A 25,882-nucleotide genomic window follows, 5' to 3' on the forward strand; every position below is an offset into this window, starting at 1 on the left:
AGCAACATTATTTATTTATTTAGCTTTACGCAGATCAGCATTTTGAGACTGTAAGTCATGAATGATCTGACTTTAGCCGGGCATGGATCGCATTAGTAATTGCTTTCTGAGAATAGCACAGTCACGGAGTTTGAGTGTTTTATCGTTGAATCTTGCTTCACACTTTCACCTGATCGAGTTTCATCAACAAGTGTTCAAAAGGTTTATAGTTTAAGCAATTGTGTTAATTTATACCTCTGACTTATATTGATTAGATCACAATTTATTGTCAATTAGTCCACGTACCACTGTGTACTATGTAAACAGTGCCTTTGAAAACAGTATAAAAGAAGATCATGTATTATTTGTTATTTGTATAAAAACTTCAAGAGGTTAAAAAAAAGAAATATTTGTTCCCATTAAATGCTCTTTTTTAATGTTTATTCTTATCAACACATTATCAGATTCTATTATATTAGATTGGATTTGCTTAGAGTAGATATGCCTTTATTTATGTCACAGTGGAGAAATTTCCAGTGTTGTCAGCTGCATTACACACAAGGATACACACACTAAACAGAGAAACTATTATTAAAAGAAAGCTGTGCAAACATAACTATGATAAAAATATCCACATAAGGAGATATAGTGCAAGTGCAATACATGACAAAAATGCATATTGATAAATAAATAACATATAAATAAATAAATAAATAAATAAATAAATAAATAAATAAATAGTGAAAATACAAGATATATACATATGTGCACGTGAAAATTCTGCAGCAGTATAACCAATATAATGTTAATGAATAATTCTGAATATGGGTATGTGTGCAGCTTATTGCAATGTTAGAAAGGGGGCATTGCACGTTATTGGTCTACCAGGAGCACAGCTGGCGAGAATCACAGCGGTGGAGAAAGGACCTGCAGAGCTTCTCTTTGATTCAGGGTGGTTTATACAAGATTGTAGAATTTTTACAATGAATCCCTCCTATAAGGTGATTTAATTCAATTCAGTGTTTTTTTTCTTTTTCAAACGCAAAGAAATATCTTTTAAAAAAAGTCAAAACTGCTTTTGACACGAGATGTGTGTGAGAAACAGACCTTCTCTCTTCTCTTTATAAACTGTCGCTCAGTTTTTCAAAGGTCTTTCAGGAGCAAATGGAAGGAGGGAAAGATCGAAAGATCACCTCCACCGTGGGAAAAAAAATCAGGTTTTAGTCAGGACCTATTCTGTTTTATTCAGTTCAGATGTTTTATTCACATAGTGCCGTACTGTACCTAACTCTCCCATTCAGGAAGATGGCAAAGAATAAGAAATAATGTGACTTTTTTTCATAGGAGAAAAACTCCGTCACAGCCAGACTCAAACGTTATCTGTCTTGATTGATTGGGATCTGTCAATAGTTAAAACAAGAACGACCAAGAAACAAAACAGCTGACATATCTAAGACTGATGGAACCAGAAATCTTTGAGCTGAAGCCGTTAGCATCACAATAAAAGATGCATGAAACGGTAAAGGCGGAGAGAAACACTGATGAAAAAGTCAGAGGAGTCAGTGTGATAAACTTTACTGACGATGTCCAATAGTCGAAACATACAGCAGCATACCTAAGTTAATGGTTCAGGATGAGCTGAGTGAGCCCCAACTGTGAGCCTTTATCTCAATATTTTGAGCTTTTATAATAAATGCTCACATTTTAGGAGCTTTTTTTTTTTTTTTTTTGTCCATTTAGTTCTTTTTTTGTCCTCACTCAGTTTGTCTTAATGTCATCTTATCCTTTCTCTGAAGCAATTTGAATGATATTAACCTGCACGACAGCTGCTATAAAAGTAGTGTGACTGGATGAATTTAAAACTTCAGTTTTAAGCCTGGGCAGCCGTTTAGAGGTTAGATATCAGCTGGCGACTTGTATAAAGTCATACTGCTTCTGTTAGTCACTTTGAATGTCCTCACATCCCCACACAGAAATCAAGCTTCCTCAAAAAACCCCGACAGTGTAATGAAGCAGTTTGAGAATTCAAAGAGCAGACTCTTCTGTTAATCATTCATCACCCTCCTCACATTTTCTGTATATTTACACAGATTCGTGTGGACTTCACTGCTGCCAGGCCTACCTTCCCACAGCTGGTATCAAAGCTAGAAAAGCACTATTGATTTTCATCATGGAAAACATCTGGCCTACAGCACTATTGATTATGAACCTGAAACAAACACTCACACATGCACACGCTGCATTTTTCAAGGAATACAGATTAGATTTCAAAAGTTGCCCCTTTGTGTAACCCGTCTCCTGTATTGTGAGTCTTTCCATCTGGTGTGAGCATCTTTGTCAGAGTGACTTTCAGACTGTCTGTCAGGCTGATTCCCCCTGAACAGACTGACGGTGAAGACATTGCGGCCAGATGTCGCACATGTACCAGAGGTCAGTGTTGGGGCGGACAGCGAACGTAGCGAGGGAGAGTCCTCGCAGAGGTAGAGAAACGAGGTTGTGTGTGCTATGAATGTTGTAGTGTTTCCATAATGCTGCCAACATCCCTGAGGCACTTTGACATTCAGACATTCTCATGCTGAAAGTGAAGCACACGTACGTGTGCGTGCATGCATAATTAATAATGCACACACAAACGTATATTGTGAGATTACCAACCGCCGTTAAACTCTCTCATTGTTTTTTAATGAACTTCATCGATTGCAGAGGCAGCAATAAGAAATTTTAATGCATTTTGAGTTGTTAAATCGCCTCACTTTGAAAACCTTTGGGATGGTGCAATAATCTAACAACAAAAACCTAAAAAGTAAACATCCCTGTGGATCTTCTTACACTATCAGCCAGTGCTGTCTCCAAAACATAAATACTCGCTCACCACAGCAGTCACAAGAGCACACTCTGAGCAGCCATGCGCCTCCTTCTGCACTGCTGAGGGTCGGCACTTGACAATTATCCTTTATTTCCAATGAGGGACCCGGCGGTTTAGAAGCATCATCGGTTGAAGTGATATATCTTTTTTTCTCTTTCATCTTTTTTCCTTCTTTCCTGCTGAACTTCCTGTCTTACATGTTGTTAAACGCCCCAGTTTTCTTGCTTACATTGACGTCTCCCGCCGCACAGTGACAAAACCTTGGTTCAATTCCTGGCCAGAGTCTATCTGGCTCCAGTTTGCATATTCTCTTAGGCAGCACGGTGGATGAGTGGTTAGCGCTCTTGCCTCACAGCGAGAATGTCACGGGTATGATCCCTGGACCGTGTGGGCCTTTCTGTGTGGAGTTTGCATGTTCCTCCCCGTGTCTGGATGGGTTTCCTCCAGGATCTCCGGTTTCCCCCATCAACTGATAGCATGCATGATAGGTCAGTCCTCCAGTCAGGTGATTCTGACCATCAGCCTGACTCCACATCTGGAGATGGTCCTCGGGCGCTCCCAGCGCCCACTGCTCCTTATGGAATGCTTTAGCAGCATCGAAGGATGGGTTAAATGCAGAGGAAGAGTTTCATTGTACATTCACTGTATAATGACAAATAAAGTACCTTACCTTACCTTACCTTAAAACCCGCGGAAAATAAAGTACCTTACCTCCTTTTCCAGGTGTGGGTGTTTTTCATTTGTTTATTTGTGTGTTTTGTTTTGCTCTGTTTTTCACCCACTAGTCTCTGTGTCGGCGTTGTGCCCTGACTGTGGTTTATTGTTTGCTGGGATCAAATCTGTCTCCATGTGAGCTTAAGTCTTAAATATTCTCACTTTTCTTTCATCCGTTCTTTTTTTCCAGTTGACAGTTTATTCCTTTTAAACATTTGACATTTTAGAGGACGCAGGTTGTATCCGTTGCGACCTGGCTTCACAGTGAGACGGTCCTGGTTCGATGCCAGGCCAGGGCCTTCCTGTGTGAACTTTCTACATTCGCTTGGATTCATTGCGGGTGTTTCAAGTTCTTTTCTACAATCAGGAGTTAATTGGTGACTGTAAATGTCCATAGGCCTGTGTGCGAGCGTATGCGTGATGTCTGCTGCTGTTAGCCTGTGATGGTCTGTGAACTGTGTGTCTTTTACCTTTTCTCAGGATAAAGACGATAAAGGGATAAAACACATATTATTGAATACTGAAAGTGCTGTAACACATGGAAAGACAGAAACCTGTGGCTGTCTGCTACGCTCTTGCCATTCAGTGCAGTTAAAATCAAAACCCATTGACGATATAATATGACTGATAACCAGCTCAGAGAAGATTTCTTTACTAGAAGCTTCTTCACAATATTTAGCAGCTCAACTGATTCAAATGCATAAAATCTACAATATTTCCTGGCTCTGCTACGTTAAAAAGTTAACATATTTTTTGTCAATGTAGGGAGGAACTTTTATTTTTTAGATTTGTTTCTTTTTTACTCTCTCACTTATCATTCCCATTATCATCTCGCTCACATTTAGTTTCGCCCCATCCCCAGAGTCAAAATCGTCAGCCCTCAACACACACAGTCTGATCAAGCTGGAACCTAATGAGACCAACAGCCACTGCTGATGCAGTCCTATAACCTCGAGCTGCACTGCATTGTTCTCCTCCCGTCTCTGTCTCTCTGACACATCAGCGTGAACTCGGCTGTCCGGGTTTTTATATTCCCTTTTCATGTCCGTGTATTGGCACAAAGGGCAATTAGAGACCGTATATTCTTTCTTTTGTCTTTCATCTGTCTGACCGATGAGAGCTTCTGTCCCTTATCGCGGTGAAAAATAAAGTGGTTGATATAAGCTGTGAAATATTTCATAGGGGGGTCTTGATGATAATTGATTTCCTGCCTGGTGCAGTTTGAGAGTGGATGGCATGTGATGGGAGTCCTTCTGTGAAGATAACCTGCAGAGTTCAGCTTTTGATCTATCATTTAGTGATTGGAAGAAAAAAAAGAAAACGTGATGAATATTTCGAAGTTCATCTGACAGGAGGAGACAGGCACACCTGCGTTACTGGAGATCACACAACATTTTCGAGAAAAAAAAAAATCAAAAGAAAGAACCATTGAACCATTGAACAAACTACATTCTTTAAAGACTGTTATTTTTTTACAGTGATGCGAAACATGCTGTTTTTAGTACACAATAGCAGCAACATATTGATTCAGAAAACAGCGTTTTTCCACCATAATAACAGTGTTTTTTTTTTTGTTTTTTTTATATAGTTGTAGAGGTCACTCTTTGACTAGGGAGGTGACAGATGGATGGATGGGTGGGATGGATCGAACTGGTTCCACATAACCAGTTTTAATGCTTTTCAGAAGCATCTTGTTATATCCCTGCAGTTCATGTGATCCTGAAGATACACTGTAATTGTCAGTAGATTAGAGCAGCAGTTTTAACTGACCTGCAACATCCCGTGTTGCCTTTGCAAAATAGTTCTTTTTTTTCCCAGTCTGTTTAAACTATTATAGGCTGTGTTTGCTACCATGCAAGTGATTTCAAGCAGGGTTACACAGGAATGTTATGGTACTATTAACTAATAAAAACAAAATCAATTTCAGAAACATACCTCTCCTTCATCTTCCGACTGCCCCTCCTCTCAGGTGACACCACAGCAGATCATCTCGGCCTCCCCACTGCCTCCGCCACTGTCACACCAACCACTGCATCCACAAATCTCCCTTTCCGTCCTTCGTTTACTGTATCAACCGCCGCTCCTCAACACATGTCCGAGCCATCTCAATCAGTATCTAATCGCTAAACTGTTCAACCTTTGCTGCCTCTCCTGTCTCTTCATGTTTAATCCTGCTCTGTCCATATAAAAATCTCAAGATATTCATCTGCGCTTCCTCCAGCTCAGCTTCCTGTCTGTTAAGCTTTGCCAGTATCGAACATCATAGCAGGTCTAACAGTTGGCCAATGTTGCAGACCTTTCTCTTCGTTAGAAGTCTAGCTCAACCTTAATGCAAATTACAACCTCATCAAAGAACACACTGTTAGTTTATAACTGCTCTGACAATCTCAAGCTAAACTGCCTATTATTGCACTTTGTCACATTTGTTTTTACAAGCGGCCAGAGAGTCTACCAGGTGCTCATCTTTCTCCTCTCAATTTACATTTTCTTTTTAAAAACAGCAGGTTTAGACATAAATCAGACCACCACTCGACTTGGGAGGCAGAAATCTGATTATGCTTCTGCTGTTAGATCCATTATTAGAAAACAGATTTGCACTTTATGTCCCACACAGAGCTATAACAAAGAAACAAATAAGCAAATACAGATAACGAGGCACAGCTACGTGATCAAGCAGTCGACCATTAGTAGAATAATGTATGAATAAATTGCACTGACAGACTGGATTTTTAGCAGTGCCGATTCTCCTGCAGCACATGCCTCACATTCTGTAATCAAAAGAGCACAAATAAACTGAACAACAGATACCCTCGTCATCCCATCTTGAAATATTAAAACGGTGATGCTTTCAAGAAGAAAAACAAAAAGAAATCCAAAATCAATGCTCACTTTTATTCAAATCTACAAGTCACCCCCCCATCCTCACCATCATCATTATGACCACTTTCCTCCTCTTCCGTGCTTCCACCCGCTCTCTCCTCCCTCCGTCAACAGCAGCTCATGTTAATTCGGTCTGCTAATTGAGCATATCCAAATGTTGAATAAAACATGGATCCAGGAAGAGGGGTTCTTTATTACATTTTGAGAAGGTCTCTGAAGAAAGTTTATGAGCCTTTAATTTATGTTAATGTGAAATTGCATTCGTCTCGGCACACATCCACTGTAAGCCATGTGTTTGCATGCTTAAGGGTGTTGGTGGAGGTGAAAACTTCCCCTTTTCGTGTTGTCTAGTGTGGGTGTTTTCAAAGAGGATGTGCTCATGTTTACGGAAAAGTGCTTTATGAGTTTAAAGTGAACATTTAAAGTGAAACAGTTGAAAGGAAAAGTGGTCTCTTCTCTCTAGCTTGACTTGCTCAGGAAAGCAGAGGAATGAGTCAAAGTTTTTATTTAATGTCCACCGAATTGCGTAGCATTATACACACTCTCAGCAGGTGAGCTCCCTTCATGTCTCAAATAATAAGATTGAATCGATCACAAAATGCATTTCAAAATATAAGATTGTTGTAGTAAGCTAAACTTTTGACAAGTTTTTTTAAATTAACATGTAGTTGAGACTTGTTTGTTGCATCGTTGTGGTGTGGCCGACATATTGTAGTGCTCTGGGAGTCCAGCTCTCTTGAAGTTCTTGATAATCCTTTTTAGCTCTACCACAAGCTTCAGGTCAGGCCCGTTGGTTTTTGAACCAGTTTATTACATCAAAGATTTCTTTTTACTGTGTTTTCCTGTATTAAACACTGTTCAATATAATCCCAGATGAGCAAAATGCAATCCAGACACGATTTATAATTAAAGTTCCAGCTAAGGTGCAACATTAAAGCAAAAGGAAATGTGTTTGTTGGTTCTCAAATTATAAAACAAACCCCTGCTTCGTTTGTTGTTCTTTGAAATTGCTGCCCTTGATGTTTCATAATCACTTGTTCACTTATATAAGAATATGGATGCATGACTTGCAGAGCTCCGTTTTCTGCACGTGGTCTGCACATGGTCTTTGATAGTCATTGAAGGTATGGAGACATGTTCACAACATATGTCTTTTCATGTTTCTGCGCTGCACGTTGGTTTTGTTGTTGTTTGTTTGTTTGTTTGTTATCTTTTTTTTTTTTTTTTTGCAGTGCCTTTTGTCTCACAACAGATCATTTCTGCATTCTGTTGTTGACGGCTCCAGAGTGTGTGTGTGTTTTTTTTGGGGGGGGTTGGGGGGGCGCAACATTAACAGAGAGACAGGCTGAGGGAAAGACGGTTGTCAGAGAGGCTCCCGCAGGCCCCGGGGACCTGTTGCTCTTTTCACGTCAGCCTTTGCCGCTGTGTTACATTACAACAAGCTGCTGCTGAATCGATGCCCACCAGGGATATGTTAGCTGGAGTTTTATTGCAGGGCACAGAGTAGTGGAGGAGGAGAGGTAGACGATGCGTGCCTGTGTGTGTGTGTGTGTGTGTGTGTGTGTGTGTGTGTGTGTGTGTGTGTGTGTGTGGTACACTGTACAAAAGCATAATGTGTAAAATACAATAGCAGAGGAACAAATAGCCATCACTGCAGGTGTTGCACTTCTCGTTGCACTCTCTTTATATTCGCTTTAAAATTTGAGGAATTGCTCATTCATCTCTGCCGATGCTGAATCCTGGTTCTTTTATGGCTTTAAAGGAGCAAGAATCTCGAAACGTTTCCAGTTGGGAAGTTCCCAGTTGAAATTCACTCAGTGCTGGTAAACAAGTGATGAAAATCTGTGTTTCATCTGTAAAATTACGATAGCCCATTTTTCCCTTCCATTGTACGAAATAGAAGTATGTAAATGTTAAACAGAAATGGGCCCTGGGTGGTGCCTTGAGGAACTCCCTGAGTAATTTTGCTCAGCCCAGACTTGAATTTACAGGTTGACACAAAAAAGGGCCTGTTCTTTAATCCAAAAACTTGGGCTAAATATTAGTGCTCCAGCTCAGCCAAAAGTTGTGATCAGTGTTGTTATATGTAACAGTAAGGTCAAATAAAATTGATTTTTTTTCCCCACTGTCTGTGTTCAGAGAAATGTTATATAAGACCTTTTCTGCTGTGGTAGTGGTCGTCATGGTTACATGAACAATAATGAATCAAGCTGATCCCTTCACAACCACGTCACGGAAACGTTTCTATCTCTGAATTCACCATTCGATCAGATTTAGGGCTGTAACGCTGTTCATGATCCAGTCGCAGCCTATATGAAGAACACATGAATTTGTACATTTGTAACTGCTAAACGCAAGAGACAGTTCTGTTCAAAAGTATTAGAAAGACTTTCAAAACAATCAAATGACAGTAATCAAATCAACAGAAATGCAAAAAGAAACACAAAAACTGTATTTTGTTTGTGTATCTTAGCCAGCTGATTGTCAGTCATGGTGGCTCTCTGGCTCAGGCTGGAAGTGGGCTTATGTTCACATGTCACAAACGGCTAATCTCACAGTCTTACATTATAGAACTGATGGGACTGGATGATATTCTTGGTTAATGTGAATGTCTGATCACTTTGTTTGTTTTGGTTTGTTTGGGCGGGGGGTGATGTTGGTTTTGAAAAGAACACAAGTTCCATTGGAACCCTTTAAAAAATGGTGAATATCACAGTGCAAATAAACACATTAAAAGCCCAGCTTCAGAACATGTTTTGGTCTTCATCACTAGTTTCAACAACCGTGTTGGCTTGACCAGACTCTGAATTTCATATAAGTCATCTGTTGATAATTTTTTTGAGTTAAAGTTTTGCATAAATCACCCTGTCTCAGCGCCTCCCCTGGCCATGTGATGCAGTCATGCGCTTGTCTTGACCAGTCATATTTACATCAGGTTTCATGTGTTCGGTATGGCGACGTCTCAGATTCTCAAAACGTGATTTCAGAACGTTGTGGGTAAAGTCGCTTTACTCCGCCCACCTCTTATATACAGTCTGGGCTCAGCCTCCACAGTGGACAGACCACCACCATGGGTCCCTAAACAAAAGCTTTGACCCCGACCAGCTCCGGGAAAGAATCTTCCCCAAGCGGGTCAACAGAGCATGATTAGTTTAGTTGGATTTATCTTCTAGATGCATGAAGTTACTGTTGTATTTTGTTGCTGGTAAACTACATTTGCTAGAATATTCTGGTCTGGCTATTTTCCCTTTCACTCCGGTAAGTTTGGATGGGTTGAAGTGCTAATCTTCTGAAGTATTCCACACTTTCCCACTATCTGAATGAAAAGTTCAAGGTCTGACCATCTTCAGATGTGTTTCCCACTTGTCAGTCAGAACTTCTTCCTACTTCAGAGTTACTCATGAATGCACCCATATTATGAAATGTCACCAAACAGCTTCAGCAGTTTCCTCACCTTCATTAAACACAACAAGACATAATCAGTGCACACACAAAAAAGTTAATTTGTTTACAGCCTCTTCTGAAGTTGTGTATTTAGTATTTTGGTGCAGGGCAGTTGTACGGTAAATGTAGCTTTGATTCTATTATTTGATAACCACTGCAGGAAGACAAATAACAGTGTACTCACACAAGTAATGTGTGATTTTGCCTCTTTTATGTTGCTTCACCCACGTTCCCATTGAAAGAGGTGACGGCAGAGACATAATGTGGAGCTAGCCTCTTGTCTTAGAGTTTCTTCCCATTACATGCTCCTTCATTTATAATCCTCTGATTGCTCCACCATGTGCGTAGGTGTGCGGTAATGGAGCACCAGCGCTCAAACACTCTCACTGGGCAGCCAGAGGCGGTTACACTACAGTCTCAGACTGTTTTCTTCCTATGATAGCTTTAAGAACATTACACATGAATCACTCACCCTCCCTTTCACATGCACACTTGTGCACTCTCACAGTTTCACACAGAAATGACAGTGAAGCTGGCGGGTCTGAATATTGAACAAGATGGGAAACACATCTCCCGTCAAAACGATGTGCAACAAGACAAGACAGAGTGAGAGTTTTTTTTTTTTTTCCTTTTTTTTTTTTCTCTGATCTGATCAGCAAATCAAGCAACACATTCCCAGGCTTTAAAAGTCTTGAATATCAATGGACCTTAAGAACCCCTAAATAATCAGCCTCTTGTATTCACCAGGGTGACCCTCTAATGTAACAACAGGACGTCAACAAATTTTAGTAGTATGTAATCTCTGACAGTTTGCAAAAATACCACTTTTCCAGTGCTTTATGATCAAGAAAGCTTAACTTGTGCAGAATTTCAGGTTGTTTAAATGGTCAGTTTGGTCTGATTTATAATATGCACTCCTGCATAGTTTGTGGCTCAAATTATTAGTTAGGCCCATACTTGCTCATGCAGTATCTAGTTAATTGATACAGGCTACAGTTTTAAAGCTGCTGCTTAATATTATTCCCTGCAACTCAATCTTTTTATGCCTTTTTTTTTTTTGCCAAAAAAAAAAAAAAGAAAGGAAGGTGTACTTACTTTGGATGTTGGCTTTAACTACCAGGCTAATGTGTGCTGCTAACAGCTCACTTTTTCACACATGATTAATAAAGTGCTTCTTCCTTTCCTTTGTACCTACATGAGGAAACGCCAGATAAAAATATTTGTCAGCGTTAAGGAAGCAGTGAGTGTCCAGTCCTAACACACACACACACACACACACACACACATATATCGGTTGTCTCTATCTCTATATATGTGTGTGTGTGTGTGTGTGTGTGTGTATATTTGTATATATATATATATATATATATATATATATATATATATATATATGTATATATATATGTATATATATGTGTATATATATATATATATATAAAATCAAAGAACTGAATTTGTTAACACAAGCTTGCTCCTCAGTTTACTGTTTATTGTTGTATTTATGGTTGCATTTACGTGCTAGTTTTAATTTGTGCCAACTTTTAGGAATGGCAGACTTCAACACAATTTACAGTTTTTCACAATTTACATATATGCTTTTTTTGTTGTTGTTGTTGTTTTTACTGCATTCCAAAAAGTAATTGAGTGTTCTCTGAGTTTTAGTTTGGATATCCATAGTAATGCTAACCTATGATTAACCACAGAAAACAATACATTTCTCCAGTCTTATTATTTCTTAAAATGTCAGCAATTTCAAACTCATTGCAGTCAGCTGAAGCATGATCATTATATTATTATATTATGAAACACGTTTTTTAATAGTTGTTTTCTAGCAGACTGTCAAACATAATGGTACCACGGTATAGCTATAGATTTCTATCGAAGATTGAGCTTGTAATGTGCTTGTTTTTGTGATTTTGTGTATAATGGGAAAATAGATTCCTAATTGGAGAGAGATCAAACCTGACAGCAATCAAAATGAAAAGCTATCACAAATGGTAATTAAGTAATTATTATGCAGGGTCCATGAGGTCCTAGTTTTGTTATGGAAACCCAATCATTGCACTAAATCACAAAGACCTGTTTCTTATATATTCATAGATTTAGTGCTTGACAATTATGCAAGGGAATACAATTAACTCTAAGGTTGGTGTGTCCACAGACACATCTTCTTTTGTGCCGTTTGTGTTTTGACGATGGAGATTCTGATAAAACATGGAGCCGTTCTGAGCCGTGACCATGCAGCCACGCCAGTTTCATATTCCACACTGAATGGTTTACGACTTACGTGAAATACTTTGACAAACGATACCCATCATACACATTATGTCAACAGACACGCCTGCACGTATACGCTCACAAGGGCGTTCATCACACGTCACCTGCACACACCACACACACCACACACACCACCCCTCTGTCTATTGTGATTGTGTGTGAGCGAGTTAATATTCAATTCAGTGCTGTCAGATGGCATTGTGATTGAGCTGTTGAAATATCCTGCCTGTTCAGTATGCTGCCCTTCTGATGCTGCGTGTGTGTGTGTGTGTGCGCGTGTGCGTGTGTGTGTGTTCAATCCCCACAGTCCCGACTCATCATGAAGGTGGTTAAGAGAAGACTTTCCCTCATGTATACCAATCAGGTTACATACAGAGTCTCAGTCCCGCAGTGAATTTTGTGCCATTCCTCTCTTCATCTGAGCTGCCATTTTCACTCAGATTCCCGAGGCGCCGGTGCCACGTTACATCGAGGCGCTATTTTCTCTGACTTTTCACACTCACTTTGACATGTTTTTACTCAGAGCTTCCACGCTGTAGCTGCTGCTGGTGAAGATAACGTCTCTATCGGGGAGATCATACAGTGGAGATGAAGTTAGAGGGCTTTGCCAGTGATTTTAGTGATTTTGTAGTTTTATTACTTCATTTTTCAGAGTATTTTTGATGCTGATACACCTTTCACACTGACGAACTCGCTCCGCCGAGCTCTTTTAGACGCTGCCATGAAAATGAGATGCAAAATCAATACACCACTGTCCGAAGCTTTCCGAGACTGTGCGAAACATTTTTTCTTTCAAAATATGAAACATCTTTCATTTTTTATTGCGGACTGTGGCGGGCTGGCAGGTGTGGAGTTATACCTGAACAGAGCAAGATCAATCTCCAATATCTTCAATCTGCAATCAACTTCTCCACCTCCTTGTGTCTTCTCCACCTTCCAAACTTTCTTCTCTCCCATATCCATTTATTCTTTCTCATTGTCAGTCAGTAGATATGTGGCAGCAGTATCGGTTCTTTGATGGTGTGAAATAACTCCTTCCAGGTTAATATGCAGTCCATGTTCCTCTCTCCTGAAAATCACTGGTAGAAATGATGATTCACCGGGACTTTTTACACTTTTACACTTTTACACATGCATACAGGGTCATACAGGCCAATCTGCATATAATGTCATACGAAATGTCTTTTATTTGTAACTCAGTTTGCCCACCGTCCATGCTAGACATCAATGAGATCAGTCCACGACATTCTTCTGCCAACTTCGCACAACTGTAAAGCGTTAATCTGTGGTTTTACGCACACTATATGCGTAGACTGTCCACCTGCACAAGAAGGACACTCTGCCAGCATCCGGCAGTGATGCACATCAGTGTGCAAACACAAATTATTCCTTTTTTTTTTTTTTTTTTTCTTTTTCAACAACAAATTGCTTCTCATACAATCACACACCATAAAGCACTGCTGTCAGTTACTGCGGCCATCCGCACACCGCGGCGGAGGGAGTTGGTCAGTGTGAAAGGGGCTTGACGGAAGTATGTACAGGTGTAAGATAGAGACCTGCCTTATTTAAACAAGAATCAGTCCAGTTTGCTGAGGCCTTTACTTGTGATTGAACCTCTGGGCCAGTTTTTCATGCGATAATGCTGGCGTGTGCGGGACACGTCCTTTGTATTTATTGGTGAGTTTAACTCAGGCATGAAAAGCATTGTGACCTGGCAATCTCACTGAGGATTGAAAGCTAATCAATAAACCGTTGGTGATTTAATATTTGTGTAAAGGAAATCTCTTTCTGAACAGCCATACGATAGATTTCTAAACCAGCATTTTTTTCTCTGTTTGACGAACTAATATTTCAAAAATCAATGAACCATGGCTGTCCATAGTAATTTAGGTAGATGTGTGACCACCACAGATCAGGAAGACAAAAGCTTCAGCCTTACAGCCATTGCAGCAATTTTTCCTTTACCAAACTCATTCAGATCATTGCTAACTTCTATCTATCTATCTATCTGTCTATCTATCTGTCTGTCTGTCTGTCTGTCTATCTCTTTATCTCTCTATCTATCTATCTATCCAACCACTTCCCTTCAGTAAAGTTTATGTTTCACTCTCTGATATTCTCGTTAAGCAATTTTGAAATTATCAGCTGGTTTTCAACCATACTGTTGTCAAACGTCACTGCTGTTGGACGTCACTAATACAGTGACTATTGTTGCAAACATTTTAAGAAGGTCTCTATATTTATTTTCTGGCATCCACTTTACAGATTCTGGTGGAAATGTGTCCTAACAAAACAATAAGGAAAGACTGCCACTGTCTTTGGTTGTTTGCCCCCAAAACCTGCTCAGCAGCATCATTACAGGCGTTACAAAGACATCAACACTAAGTCCCCCCCCCCCCCCCCCCCCCCCCCTTTACAGTTTGCTGTCTTACTGATATCAAGGGTAATGGTCCCTGATATACAGAAAATGCTACATTAGGCACCTTCCCCTAAAAACACTGACTCAGTACATGACGATTTGTCTTGACTGCTGTGGGGTTGTTGAGTTCAAGAAAAAGAAGATATCACTTTTGGAATTACTTGAGTCAGTTTTCACTTTCATTTATATGCCTGGCAATTTTGGACTGACTTTCAGACAAGTTTGAAAAAAAAGAACAGTGGTAAGCTGTAATTTTGTTGATTGGTATCCCAAAGAGGAGGCGTTACCATGTAATTGCAGACTGATCCCAGCTTCCGTACTTGTGCAGTCAACATGGCGGAGTGGGCGAGACCTGTGACTCCTGCACCTGGAGCCGTGTGGCTGTTTTAATTTAAACAAATCTAATAAATGCAGAATACATCCCCGGCACTTGTTGTCTTTTTTTTTTTCTTTCTTTTTCTGTTATCGTAAAGGGCTATGATGTTTCTAAAGGGCATTTTCCTATCTTCCAATGACATGACATTTGCCTTTGTTTGGGTTAGAGGAGTCCTGCTTTAACAATTTAGGTTTTCAGTGGTGAATGGAGGGGGCAAAGTGACACGCCATGTAAAGCTTCCCTTTAACTGAATTTTGGATGAATTCAAAAAAACAACAAAAAAAAAATCCTCTTTAAAGATCATGGGTAAAAATATGAAGACCTAAAGCAGCTGAGATATTCACATGGCTCTATTCATCTAGTTGTTTTTGGTTGTTTGCTAAATATTACACAGAGATAAAAATACATCTGTTTTCTTTAACTTCCATCCATCACCATGAACTTACAGAGTTATTTGTTTGCAGTTGCCTTCATGTCTCTGACAGTATGAGGAATGCTTGACTCAACACAGATTTGTTTCTTATTGATGTTCTTGTGTGAAAAATAAGGCATACACATTGATGTTCCATAGAGCAGACGAACATGTTGCTTGTCGACTATACGGCCCATTAAGCTTACTCACTACTAAAATGCCTTCAGGTGTTGCTGTCTGTTTTTAGCAGATTTTGAAGCGAGAGCGCTGCTTTCTCCCTTCACCTCAAATGTAGCGTTTTGCAAACATCGGTGTGTGGTTCATATTTTATTTCTGGCTCTGATTGTGGGGACCTGATCTTTGATCCTCAGCCATCAAAGATGGCTCACACACCTAGTGAACTGAGGTTCGTGTGTGTGTGTGTGTATGTGGGTGAGATTACGTGTGTACGTGTGTGAGCACATGTCCGTGCTCCCCCATCACGGTTCAGCGCCTGACATGTTAGACCAGGGTCTGATTGGATTCCTCGCTCCAGAAACACTGAGCTCAGTGACTCATAGAGTAAAGCTGCCTGGTAGAGGAGGTAGCTGGGTAAAGGGTGTCTGTGTGTGTGTGTGTGCGTGTGTGTGTGTGTGTGTGTGAACATGCAGTTTTATAAAGCAGTTTGTGCAGACTTCACTTCATAATATATCTTAAAATAGAGACATGTTTTAGGTGTATCTTCAGTTCGGTTTGGGGTTTGGCGAGGGTCACTAGGTAACAGTAGCTTTAAGCAAGTCTGCAGAACACATTTGTGAATGAACGCACTCTCCCTGAAAGACATGAAATCAGATGATGTATGTTGTTGCTTTTGGCGTTGCTCACATACCCTCCAACACAGTGGTATGATGGCAAACTGGCCAATGGGAGTTCATGTCTGTTTGTGTGCAAAAATAGAAGCTCCCAAGAAGAAAGTGTGTATTTTCAGGAGGAAATTTGTAACAAGATCATCCTGAAGTTGCAGATTAAACTTAGACTTCAGTAGTCGTCATGAGTAAGAAGTAAGTAGACAAGAAATGAAGCTCTGATTGCAATGAAAACATGATCTGCATTCTCCATGTGTGTATTCACCCATTCACGCGCACATTCATACAGCAGTATCTACGCCTGCCATTCATGGTGTGTAGTGCCACATTGTAATGGTGGATGGACTGGCTCAACTATTGATCTTGGGAAAAGTAAAGAACTCTTGTTACCACCTGAGCCACAGATACATTATTATGTGCAGTTGTGACTTATTCTTTTTGGAAAACAACATAGTTTCCAAGGTTGGTGGTTCAATAGTTCTTCTCGCCCCTCTGGGGTGTCCTAGGGGCAGAACACTGTACCTCGCCAGAGTTTGAATGACCTGCTTGGCAACAGTCCCAGTGAGTGATGTATATCCAGTGTCTACATGAATTTGTGTTTTTTGTTGTTGTTTTATAGAACTGATGCTAAAAAGTCAGGTATATTACAAAGTAGGTGTTGCATTGGTCTTAAGCCTCACCTGAGTGTTAATATCTCCTTCTCTAACTATTTAAACGACTTCCCTGTGAAGAGTTAATCGTTAGACTAAGATCGTGTTTAGATTGAGGTTAGGAAAATAGTAATCAAAATAAGTCTGCAGGATATTAATGTAAGTCGATCTTATGTCCCTGAAAGGCATGGAAATCCATTCTGTGTGTGTGTGTGTGTGCCTGTGTGTATGTGAGTGTGAGCTCCTAACTGCTTGCTATGTGCTCCTCCATGCTGGAAGAGGGTTCAATTGTCCTCCAGATGAAGGTCAATGAGCTGTGCCCTATCTCGCTCCTCCATCTATTAGCTGTCCAGTGGTGGGTCTGTGGATGGATGGATAGAAAGCTTTGACCCCAAGTTAAACACAGTCACCCATGGGGGAAGGTTACCGTCAAGATGTAATCAGGTACAGATTACTGATTACCTATTTAAAAATTGTAATTGGTAGAATAATCCATTAGATGGATGTCTTTAATTAAGAGTCAGGCGTCCACAATCTGATTTTCTTCATCTCCTTCTTGATTTTTAGCATTTTTTTTTCCAACTAAATCTGATTAAGTATAATGTTGTAACACCTTTAGATACAATTATTTGTGATATTTATTGATTTTAAAGTTACTTCTCTGTAATACTACCACATTAAAAGCATGTTTCTTTTCACTGTGTATCACCGTAGCCTCATGTAATCTGTTACTGAGGATTCCACTTTTCTGGTGAGAACTGAGATTTTTACTCTTACATCTATCGCCGATCTGCTGATCTATCTGTGTGATTTTAGCGAGCACCTACCTCCTCTCACGTCTCACCTCCCTTAGATTCTGAGAATTGGCTTGGGGCTCTGTTAACACAGACGCCGGCGACACTGCCTGATTGGCCAGAGTCCGCTCGGTGTGTGCCAGCTTTGACTTATCCAGGTGATATGATCTTGGGATTGAAGTAACCCAGAGCCGACACACTCCGAGCTCTTTGATCCACTGTGCGAAATGGTAAATAACTGAGTACAGTCCGAAAGGGTTCAATTGTGATGCCAAAAATGTATTTTATTTATTAGTGAGTTAACTGAAAGCTACAAAAATCTGGTCATTTGGAGGAGTTGATCCTTTACAAAGGCTTATGCTGTTGTAGTATCATCCTTCCTACTCATGACGTTAAGACCCTTGCTCTGTGTTGGCTGTGCTGTCTCTTCTGTGGCTGCTGGGATAGCTCTTTATGAGCAGTGGTGTATGGGTTTGTTTTTGGCTCGAGACCCACTTTAGGGATTCTTCTGCTATAGGTTTGCATCACACATAATGTAAACACATATGTGCAGCACTGTAAGTGCCCAGAAAGATACTGAGTGTGGTTTTCCACCGCCAGGAAATTGCGGTCATTGTAAGGGCAATGAGTTTAATTGCAGTTCACAAAGTGGACCGTCATTACAGAAAATACCACCATCTAAAGTTTTTCTTTCAAGTTGTGAGCTGGCTGTGAAGTAAAACCAGAGAAATAAAACATGCACAGATAGAGCCGGGGAGCCTGGACGGGAGACAGTATTCTCTCTGGAACAGAGGGTTTATTTCAACTTTGGTCATTATTCTTTAAATGTGCTTTTAGGACCATCTAAAGGAGTTAATTTATGTCTTAAAAGGGGCTGAAAATGAATCAAAAATTATTAAAGACCCTAAACTTTATTTGCTAGAACTAATCTAAGAGGGATATGGTGCTATAGAGAAGAAGAAAAAAAAAGAAGAGAAGAATGTCCCCACGGAGCCATTTGGATAAATTAGAGGCTCAAACAAAAGTAGTACCATAGATGTAGTGGGCCATAGCTATTCTGTAACCACACTATACCTGTCTTGACTTGGGGTTTTACGCTGAGGATCTACAATATTATGAGAGTCCCTTCAGAATTCGTTGTCGGTCCTTCACATGCTGCCAAACAGCTCGAGAGGCCTGATCTCTTTGAAGGTGCCCTGCACTATCTGACATCAAGACTTAGCAGCACATCCTCTCAGTCCTGTAATCCGCGGGTTTGAGCCATCACCAGCAGTCTCAGTGCTGCACAGTCAAAAACCAGGCAGCTTGTCAGTCTTTGAAGCACTGTTGGTTGGTACATTCTTGAAGGGCACCTCACAAACCTTTAAAATATGTATATATACGTAAGTATTTTGAAAATGTGCTAGCCTCTGTTTTGATGATTCCTTGTCACGTTTGGTCTGGTTTAAAACCCTGGTGCAATTACTCCATTGGTGCAGTCCCTTTGGGAAGTGTGAACAATACTGTTTGCATCCAAGTGAGCACGAAACAAGCAGCCTGCGGCCAGCTTAAAACACACGGAGCGTTTGGAAACTTTGGTGCTCTTCTAATTAAATCTGATGGAAGTTTGAAAACAGCACCAATGAGAAAGCTGTGAGCACACCAAACAGAGGATGTGATGGATTTCAGAAGCATCATACACTGATAAGTGGATTCAGATCGGTGAGTTCTTACGTGTTAAACTTTTCATGAGTTGCATTGGTTTTAACGGCAGAATATTCCTCAAATCTGACATCAAGCCTGTGTAGACACTGTAACAGTGTGTTTACATTTTATTGGAAGTGAAACATGCCAGTGTGAGCACGAAGTCGACCAGAGTGGACAGTGTTTTTCAACAGCCAGAACCGCAGAGCAGCGCTACACTAAGTGGGGACTGGACATCGGCTTGAATACCAACAGTACACTCCGGATGTTTCGTCTCCTCTTTGACAGTTTATACAAACCATGTTCTTCACTTTGCCTGGTGTCGGCCTGTTGCTTTGTAGGAGCAGTGGATGAAGAAATCCAGTCAGGCGAAGAGAAAGTTGTGTGTGAGCTGAGCTTCCTTTACTGCCTGTGTGGTACAGCTGAACAAACCTCAAGTTCTGTTAGTTGTAATGAGGGTCGCATTGCTGTACAGACAAGGCAGTATTGTGGAGTGAACTGCTGATTGAAAGCTGTAAAAGACATTAGATACTATTAACTTCTGTCTTATCAGACATGTAGTAGCTGATAGCTGGCAGACACCGACATATTGTGAATATATTCAAATAAACCTCAGCAATTCAAGTGAAAAATAATAGATCCCAGTCAATTATTGCTATCAGTAGGTGATAGTAAACAGATTGAACTAAAATTTAAAGGTGTTCAATGTCCATGTAGGAAAACAAGCTAACTTGAGTCTCGTATTAGTTTCACTGTTTGAAATCATCACACCTCAGTGACCAAGCTTCTACTTCACCAAAAAGAAGAAAGGAAAAAAAAAAAAAAAAAAACTCCTGAAAGCATTCAAAAAGGCGATTAATCTGCCTTTCAACGTGTTATCACCTCAGGGATAAATATAAATGTGTTTATATTGTTTTATAAGCATAATCTTTCTTGCTGCTTGTACAGAAAGTTTAGAAAATAATCACTTTATAACTTTGCCTGAGTGTTTGTTTGCACTCACACCTCACACGACCCCCTAACCACCTGAATTTCCACGGGGATGGTGCTGATGTTGTTTATGTGCTCATGTTAATTAAATTACTTAGATCTGAGTGGGGGTGATTAGCATGCTAGCAGTAATAGCTAGCAGGGAATCCAATAGCCTATTATCATAATGAGTCCCTTTGGCGCTCTGTGTGGGAAGGTAAAACAGAGAGAGAGCATGAAGCAGTTATGTCGGCCGCCCAGAGAGAAGCGCTGCTTCAAAGGACAAGTGCGTTTCTGAATACATGATTCAAATTGATTTGTCCAAACTTCATAGGATTGGATAATGTCGCTTCAGGGATTGTCAGTGCCGACACATAATCCCAAGCGAATTACATTAATATGTATACATGTATATATATATATATATATATATATATATATATATATATATATATATATATATATATATATATATATATATATACTGTATATATAATATGTAGATCACCGAACTTTTTTGTCATAACTTTTGGGTAAATAACAGACAAACGTGGGCATGAATATTCATTTTTCAAAGGTATCTCTGTGCAAACATTCACACGTCAAGCAGATCTAACCCTCCTGGTGGGGGTTCTGCACTGCGGCATGCACCTGCAGCTCTGCCCCAACTTGGCTCATTATTCATACGCCAGACTTCTGCAGCTCACACTCTCCCGACCTTGCACTAAACATGGTCGGAGTTGTGCTTATCTCTTACATTCTTTGAGCGGTAATGCTTGCATTCAGGCTAAGGGGTTTAAGTTTTGTGCAGAGACTGTTTACTTATATTTAATAATTCATAATATATGCTTCTCTCATGAGGCAGGTTTGGCTGTTTTTAAGGCTTATTTATCCCCGGCTACTTCACAGCCGCTGTGTATCTGCCCCTCTGTTCCTGCACTTTCTTCTGTCAGACTTTTAAGGAATATGTGCTTTAAAAGCATCTGCTCAGCATGGTGCACAGCCACCAGTTTGACTTTAGATCAAACTCTTTCTCTCTTGCTCTTGTCAGACACCAAAGGCTCAAGAGCGACGTAGGAAGTTGAGGAAATGCCCTCTGCTCGTTAGCTCTGAAATTTCGAAACCAACACCATGTTTCGTTCCCCTCCAGAGACAGACGCAAAGACATTTCAGTGCCCCCTGAAGGAGTCTGAATAAATGCAGTGATAAGTTCACTATATTTGTCCTCTAACTCACATGTTCTCTGATCTACTCCCACATGTTACACTGCTGCTGAACAGACTCCAGTCAAATGTATGAAACAGCTGACTTTTTTTATCAATTGAAGCTATTTTTGCAAGATGTTTTCTCATTTAAAAAATTGTGTTGACAATATTAAAATATGGATTTAATATGTAGATTGTGGAGCAACATAGTGGTTTGCATTTGCTGTCTGACTTTCTTGTTCAAACTTGATGGACATCCTGACAGCAGTGTGAGGATGTGGCTTGTTCAGCCGGTGTCCGTCTGAGGTTCTCTAAAGGTAATCGATGACTGTACAGTGTCTTTTACCCGAGGCAGCTTTCCCTCTTTCTATTAGCTCTGAGCTTATCCCAGCTAATTCAGTGTGGAAGAAGATGGGAAAGAAGGTAGAAGAACTGATTGCAGATACTGTGATTTTATTTAAAGCAAAGCTTAAAGGAACATTGAAGGGAGTGCCTTTAAACTTTTGTGTCTTTTTTCTACTTCTCTTATTTCTGCTACAGACGCAAAGGCCTGCCCCTCTAAAGAATTCCAGTGCCGTAATGGGAAATGTGTGGCCTCGATCTTTGTGTGCGACGGCGACGACGACTGTGGCGACGCCAGCGATGAGGAGAAATGCTCGGCTCCCACCTGCGGCCAGCACGAGTTCCGCTGCAATGACTCGGAGTGCATCCCGGCCCTGTGGAGCTGCGACGGTGACGCGGACTGCAAGGACAAGTCGGATGAGTCCATGGAGCGCTGCAGCCGGAGAACGGAGCCCCAGAAGCCTCGCTGCCCTGTGGGCGAGTTCCAGTGTGGGAGCGGAGAGTGTGTCCACATGAACTGGAAGTGTGACGGCGACGCCGACTGCAAGGATAAATCCGATGAAGCAAACTGTCGTAAGTTACCTTTGAATGGATTACGGCGGCTTGACTTACGATGGGGTGGATAAATTAATGTGTAAATAAGCTCAGGACATACAAAAAAAACAAAAACAAAACAAAACACTCCACATAGACAAAATTTATCCCTCTAACAATTCCCTGTGCTGCCTCAGCGTGATATACTATTTCCCCGACACCATAAAACTCGCCTGTTGTTCAAAGCGATTAGAAAACCCAATAAAAGTGATAAAGGAGACACACTGTTGAAATACTCCTTTATTAAAACAAACAGAGCCACTTGTAAATTATTCTATAGCAGACTGTATTTTCAATCAGAGGGCGTTCGCTCAGGTGTCGGTACAAGGGTAATCACTAGTCAGTGGAAAATAGTATTATTTATATTGTCATGTTCAGAAGATTTGCACAGATTTAAGCCCAAAACATGACCATGGCATGTCATCCCAGATGACAAACATTTGCTTCTCTCAATAACCAATCAATGTTCTTCCATTACTGAGTTTAGTCCTCCTCCATCTCTGGTGATAACATCTTCTGAGCAGCCCTTTTTTTCAGCTGAGATTCAGAGTAACGAAGCTACCTCTTAACTGACATATGCATCATTAATCATTACATAAGAAAATCAATTTAACCCCAAATAATTATAAAGTTGACTGTTTGCTCTCTGGTAAATAGGCAAATGAGCTGCCTGGCTGAAATTTAATATATTCTGCTCCAGAGTGAGCGTGTCTAGAGTAGAGCTATTTATTCTTAAGACAATCCATATCAGTCGTATATGTCGCTAACTCCAACAGTCTGCTAAAAATACACAAGCTGGTTTGTAATTTGCAAAACCTACAAGTTTGCCATTGTTCAGTTTACTTTGTGTTTCCTGCACATGAAGCCTAGCAGTGTGAGCTTCAGCTGTGTGGAGGGGAAAACAAAGGATTCCGGCCGTCGTGACTTCAAAACTTCTTTGCAATATCCTTTTCAAATCGTTTTGGTAACACGAGGCAACCGACTGTGTAACGGTCACTGCACTGCTTAAATCAGATAAATGTGCAAACAACTGTGAGCGAATGAGGTGTGGTCTCTTTGCTGTCTTCAGGAAACGAAAAACTTACAACCTACTGAAACCAAATCATGACTCAGTCTCATAAAGATATTCTGTACTATTAAAAGTTCCTAAACTCTCATAGAGAGATAGATGGACTTGCAACTTTGTTGTGCGCAGGACACAAAATGTTTTGCCATAATTTTAGAGGAATTGAGGTTTTCCTTGTGGTCAACAATTGTGGCAGTGGCAACATCTTTGTTGATTAGCTCAAGCTGTAAAGGCAAGAGTGTCAAGGCTCTGAAAGCAGATAATATTGAAGCTTCTTTGTTTCGAGTAGGTGAGCATGTAAGAGTGCGTTTATGGGAGGCAGGTTGTCTCAGTGTTGTGTTTCCGCTGTCATTTTCACTGTAGCTTGGGCAGTTAAATGTGGCCTTAAAGAAAAAACAGCCAAAAGAAGCGCAGTTAGTTGAGACTTATAAAAGGTAAGTTTGCAAACATGGGGCTTTGTGTTTGGTAGATAATTTTCTCTTCTGGTGGAAGCTCTGTTTTTTTCCCTTTAAATTGTGCTGTTTGTGTTGTAGAGGAATTTGCTGGATAAACAGCAGAGATGAGTTGGTGCTGTTGCAGGCTTTCAAAATAAAGTTTGCCAAATCTGCTCTTCCAGTGCCAAACAGCTCAATAAAGTTTCCCATGAAAGATTTCATCTTTCCAAGCAATTTCTTCACAACCCAGCCCGTCAAAACGTCTTGCTGCTCTCTAATGTCTTTGTATTGTGTTGGCTCTTCCACACAAGATAACACAGAACTTAAGCACCAAATCAGAGTCAGGTTTATTGACTTGTGCAGTTTTGACAGCAGTCGGAATTTGTGTTGTTGGTTGGTGCGACAATAATATAGAAAATATAACAAAATACAGATATAAAATATCTAAAAGGTAACAGTGAAACAGACAGCATGACATTAACAGAAGGACTATTGTTGGTTATTAAGCAAAAATTAACATTAAATATGAACTGAAAATATTTGCAATGTTGTTTGCAAAAGTTGAAAAAGTGTTGAAGGTGTAAGATAGAATTAATGACTTTCTAATGTACTTAAAGCAGTAAAAACTGGGCTCTCTGTGTCTAATTCAGCCTTTCCTCTCTACCGGTCCTTTGAAGTGCTCGTAATGAAACGTAATCCATCTATCAGTTGCAATGAGATTGTTAGGAAGCTAATTATAAAAGTTAATAAAAGCTGTAGCCCATAGTGAGGGTGATTAATAGACGTCAACATCAATACAGTGTTGCAGAACGATGGCTCTGTGTGTGTTTTTAAGGTACTAAGTGACAAACCAAATGACTGAAGAACGATCAATACTAACTTTATCTGGATGATTCATGCGTGCAGCGCCATGCGGCCATGTGATCCCAACAAGCAGAAGGCGAACCTCTGAGTGCTCGTTTGACTCCATGTGTTTTGTGTGTGTGTGTGTGTGTGTGTGTGTGTGTGTGTGTGTGTGTGTGTGTGTGTGTGTGTGTGTGTGTGTGTGCGCGCGCGCGTGCGTGCATGTGTGGGAGGTGAAGGTCCTTCATCAAGCGAGACCCCCATCTGGTCTCCACTTCACACTCCCACACACCACTCGGTGAGATGACAGCAGCCTCACACATAAGGCATGATACAAGCTCACACACACACACACACACACACACACACACACACACACTCGTACGCACACGTGCCTCAACAGAACTCATGCGGGCGCTCTGACAAACACATGCATGGAGATTATATCTGCTCTTACTGTCAAAAATATGCAAATTGTCACGCACGTTGAAAGGCTGAGCTGAAACCGTTGCACTGTAATGAAGGGTTTGCTCTGCACTTGAGGGTGTAAATTCAAAGCACAAAATGCGAGGCGGGGACAAATGCACATTCAGGATGACAGTACTTTCTCAAGTCCTCCATGTCTTCAAGGTGACACTCATTGCATTCAGGACACAGTATCACATCACCAATAAGTTATCAATAATGTGTGTGTTTTCGATCTTGAAATATTGACACACCTGTGTGTGCGTGTGCTGGCAGGCCTGGATGCGTGCATCAATGAACTTTATGTGTTTGACTGCGCCTGTTGTGCAGACTCATCACGGTGCGAACAGAGGTGGGCGGTTGGAGTTCTGTGTAAAACAAGATGTAATGGTTTTAGATCCCTGTGTAATGTAAATGAGATGGCGAAGCACAGCTCGGGGAGGTGCAACATTTCGATGTAAATGAGGAATGTGAGAATCATTGCATACTGCATAACCAGTTTGTTCTCTCCTCCTCCTCCTCCACCATCCCGTCAGGCTTTGCTCATTCCCACAGACCCTTCCCCTTCTCATTATCTCCCATCTCATTTAAAACATCTGTCTCAATAATCTCGTGTTATTTCGTG

At 40.6% G+C, this 25,882-nt stretch overlaps 1 protein-coding gene across 1 annotated transcript in view; it reads left to right on the plus strand.

Annotated features, from left to right (window-relative positions):
• lrp8 (low density lipoprotein receptor-related protein 8, apolipoprotein e receptor) overlaps positions 1-25,882 on the plus strand; it is a 206,678-nt gene that overhangs the window by 118,145 nt on the left and 62,651 nt on the right. The window contains exon 5 of the mRNA XM_030084017.1: positions 22,054-22,428. Coding sequence (XP_029939877.1) covers positions 22,054-22,428 — 375 coding nt within the window. The remainder of the gene's footprint in view (positions 1-22,053; positions 22,429-25,882) is intronic.

The sequence above is a fragment of the Salarias fasciatus genome, chromosome 23 (genome assembly GCF_902148845.1).
Source record: "Salarias fasciatus chromosome 23, fSalaFa1.1, whole genome shotgun sequence".
In the NCBI taxonomy this organism is placed as follows: domain Eukaryota; kingdom Metazoa; phylum Chordata; class Actinopteri; order Blenniiformes; family Blenniidae; genus Salarias; species Salarias fasciatus.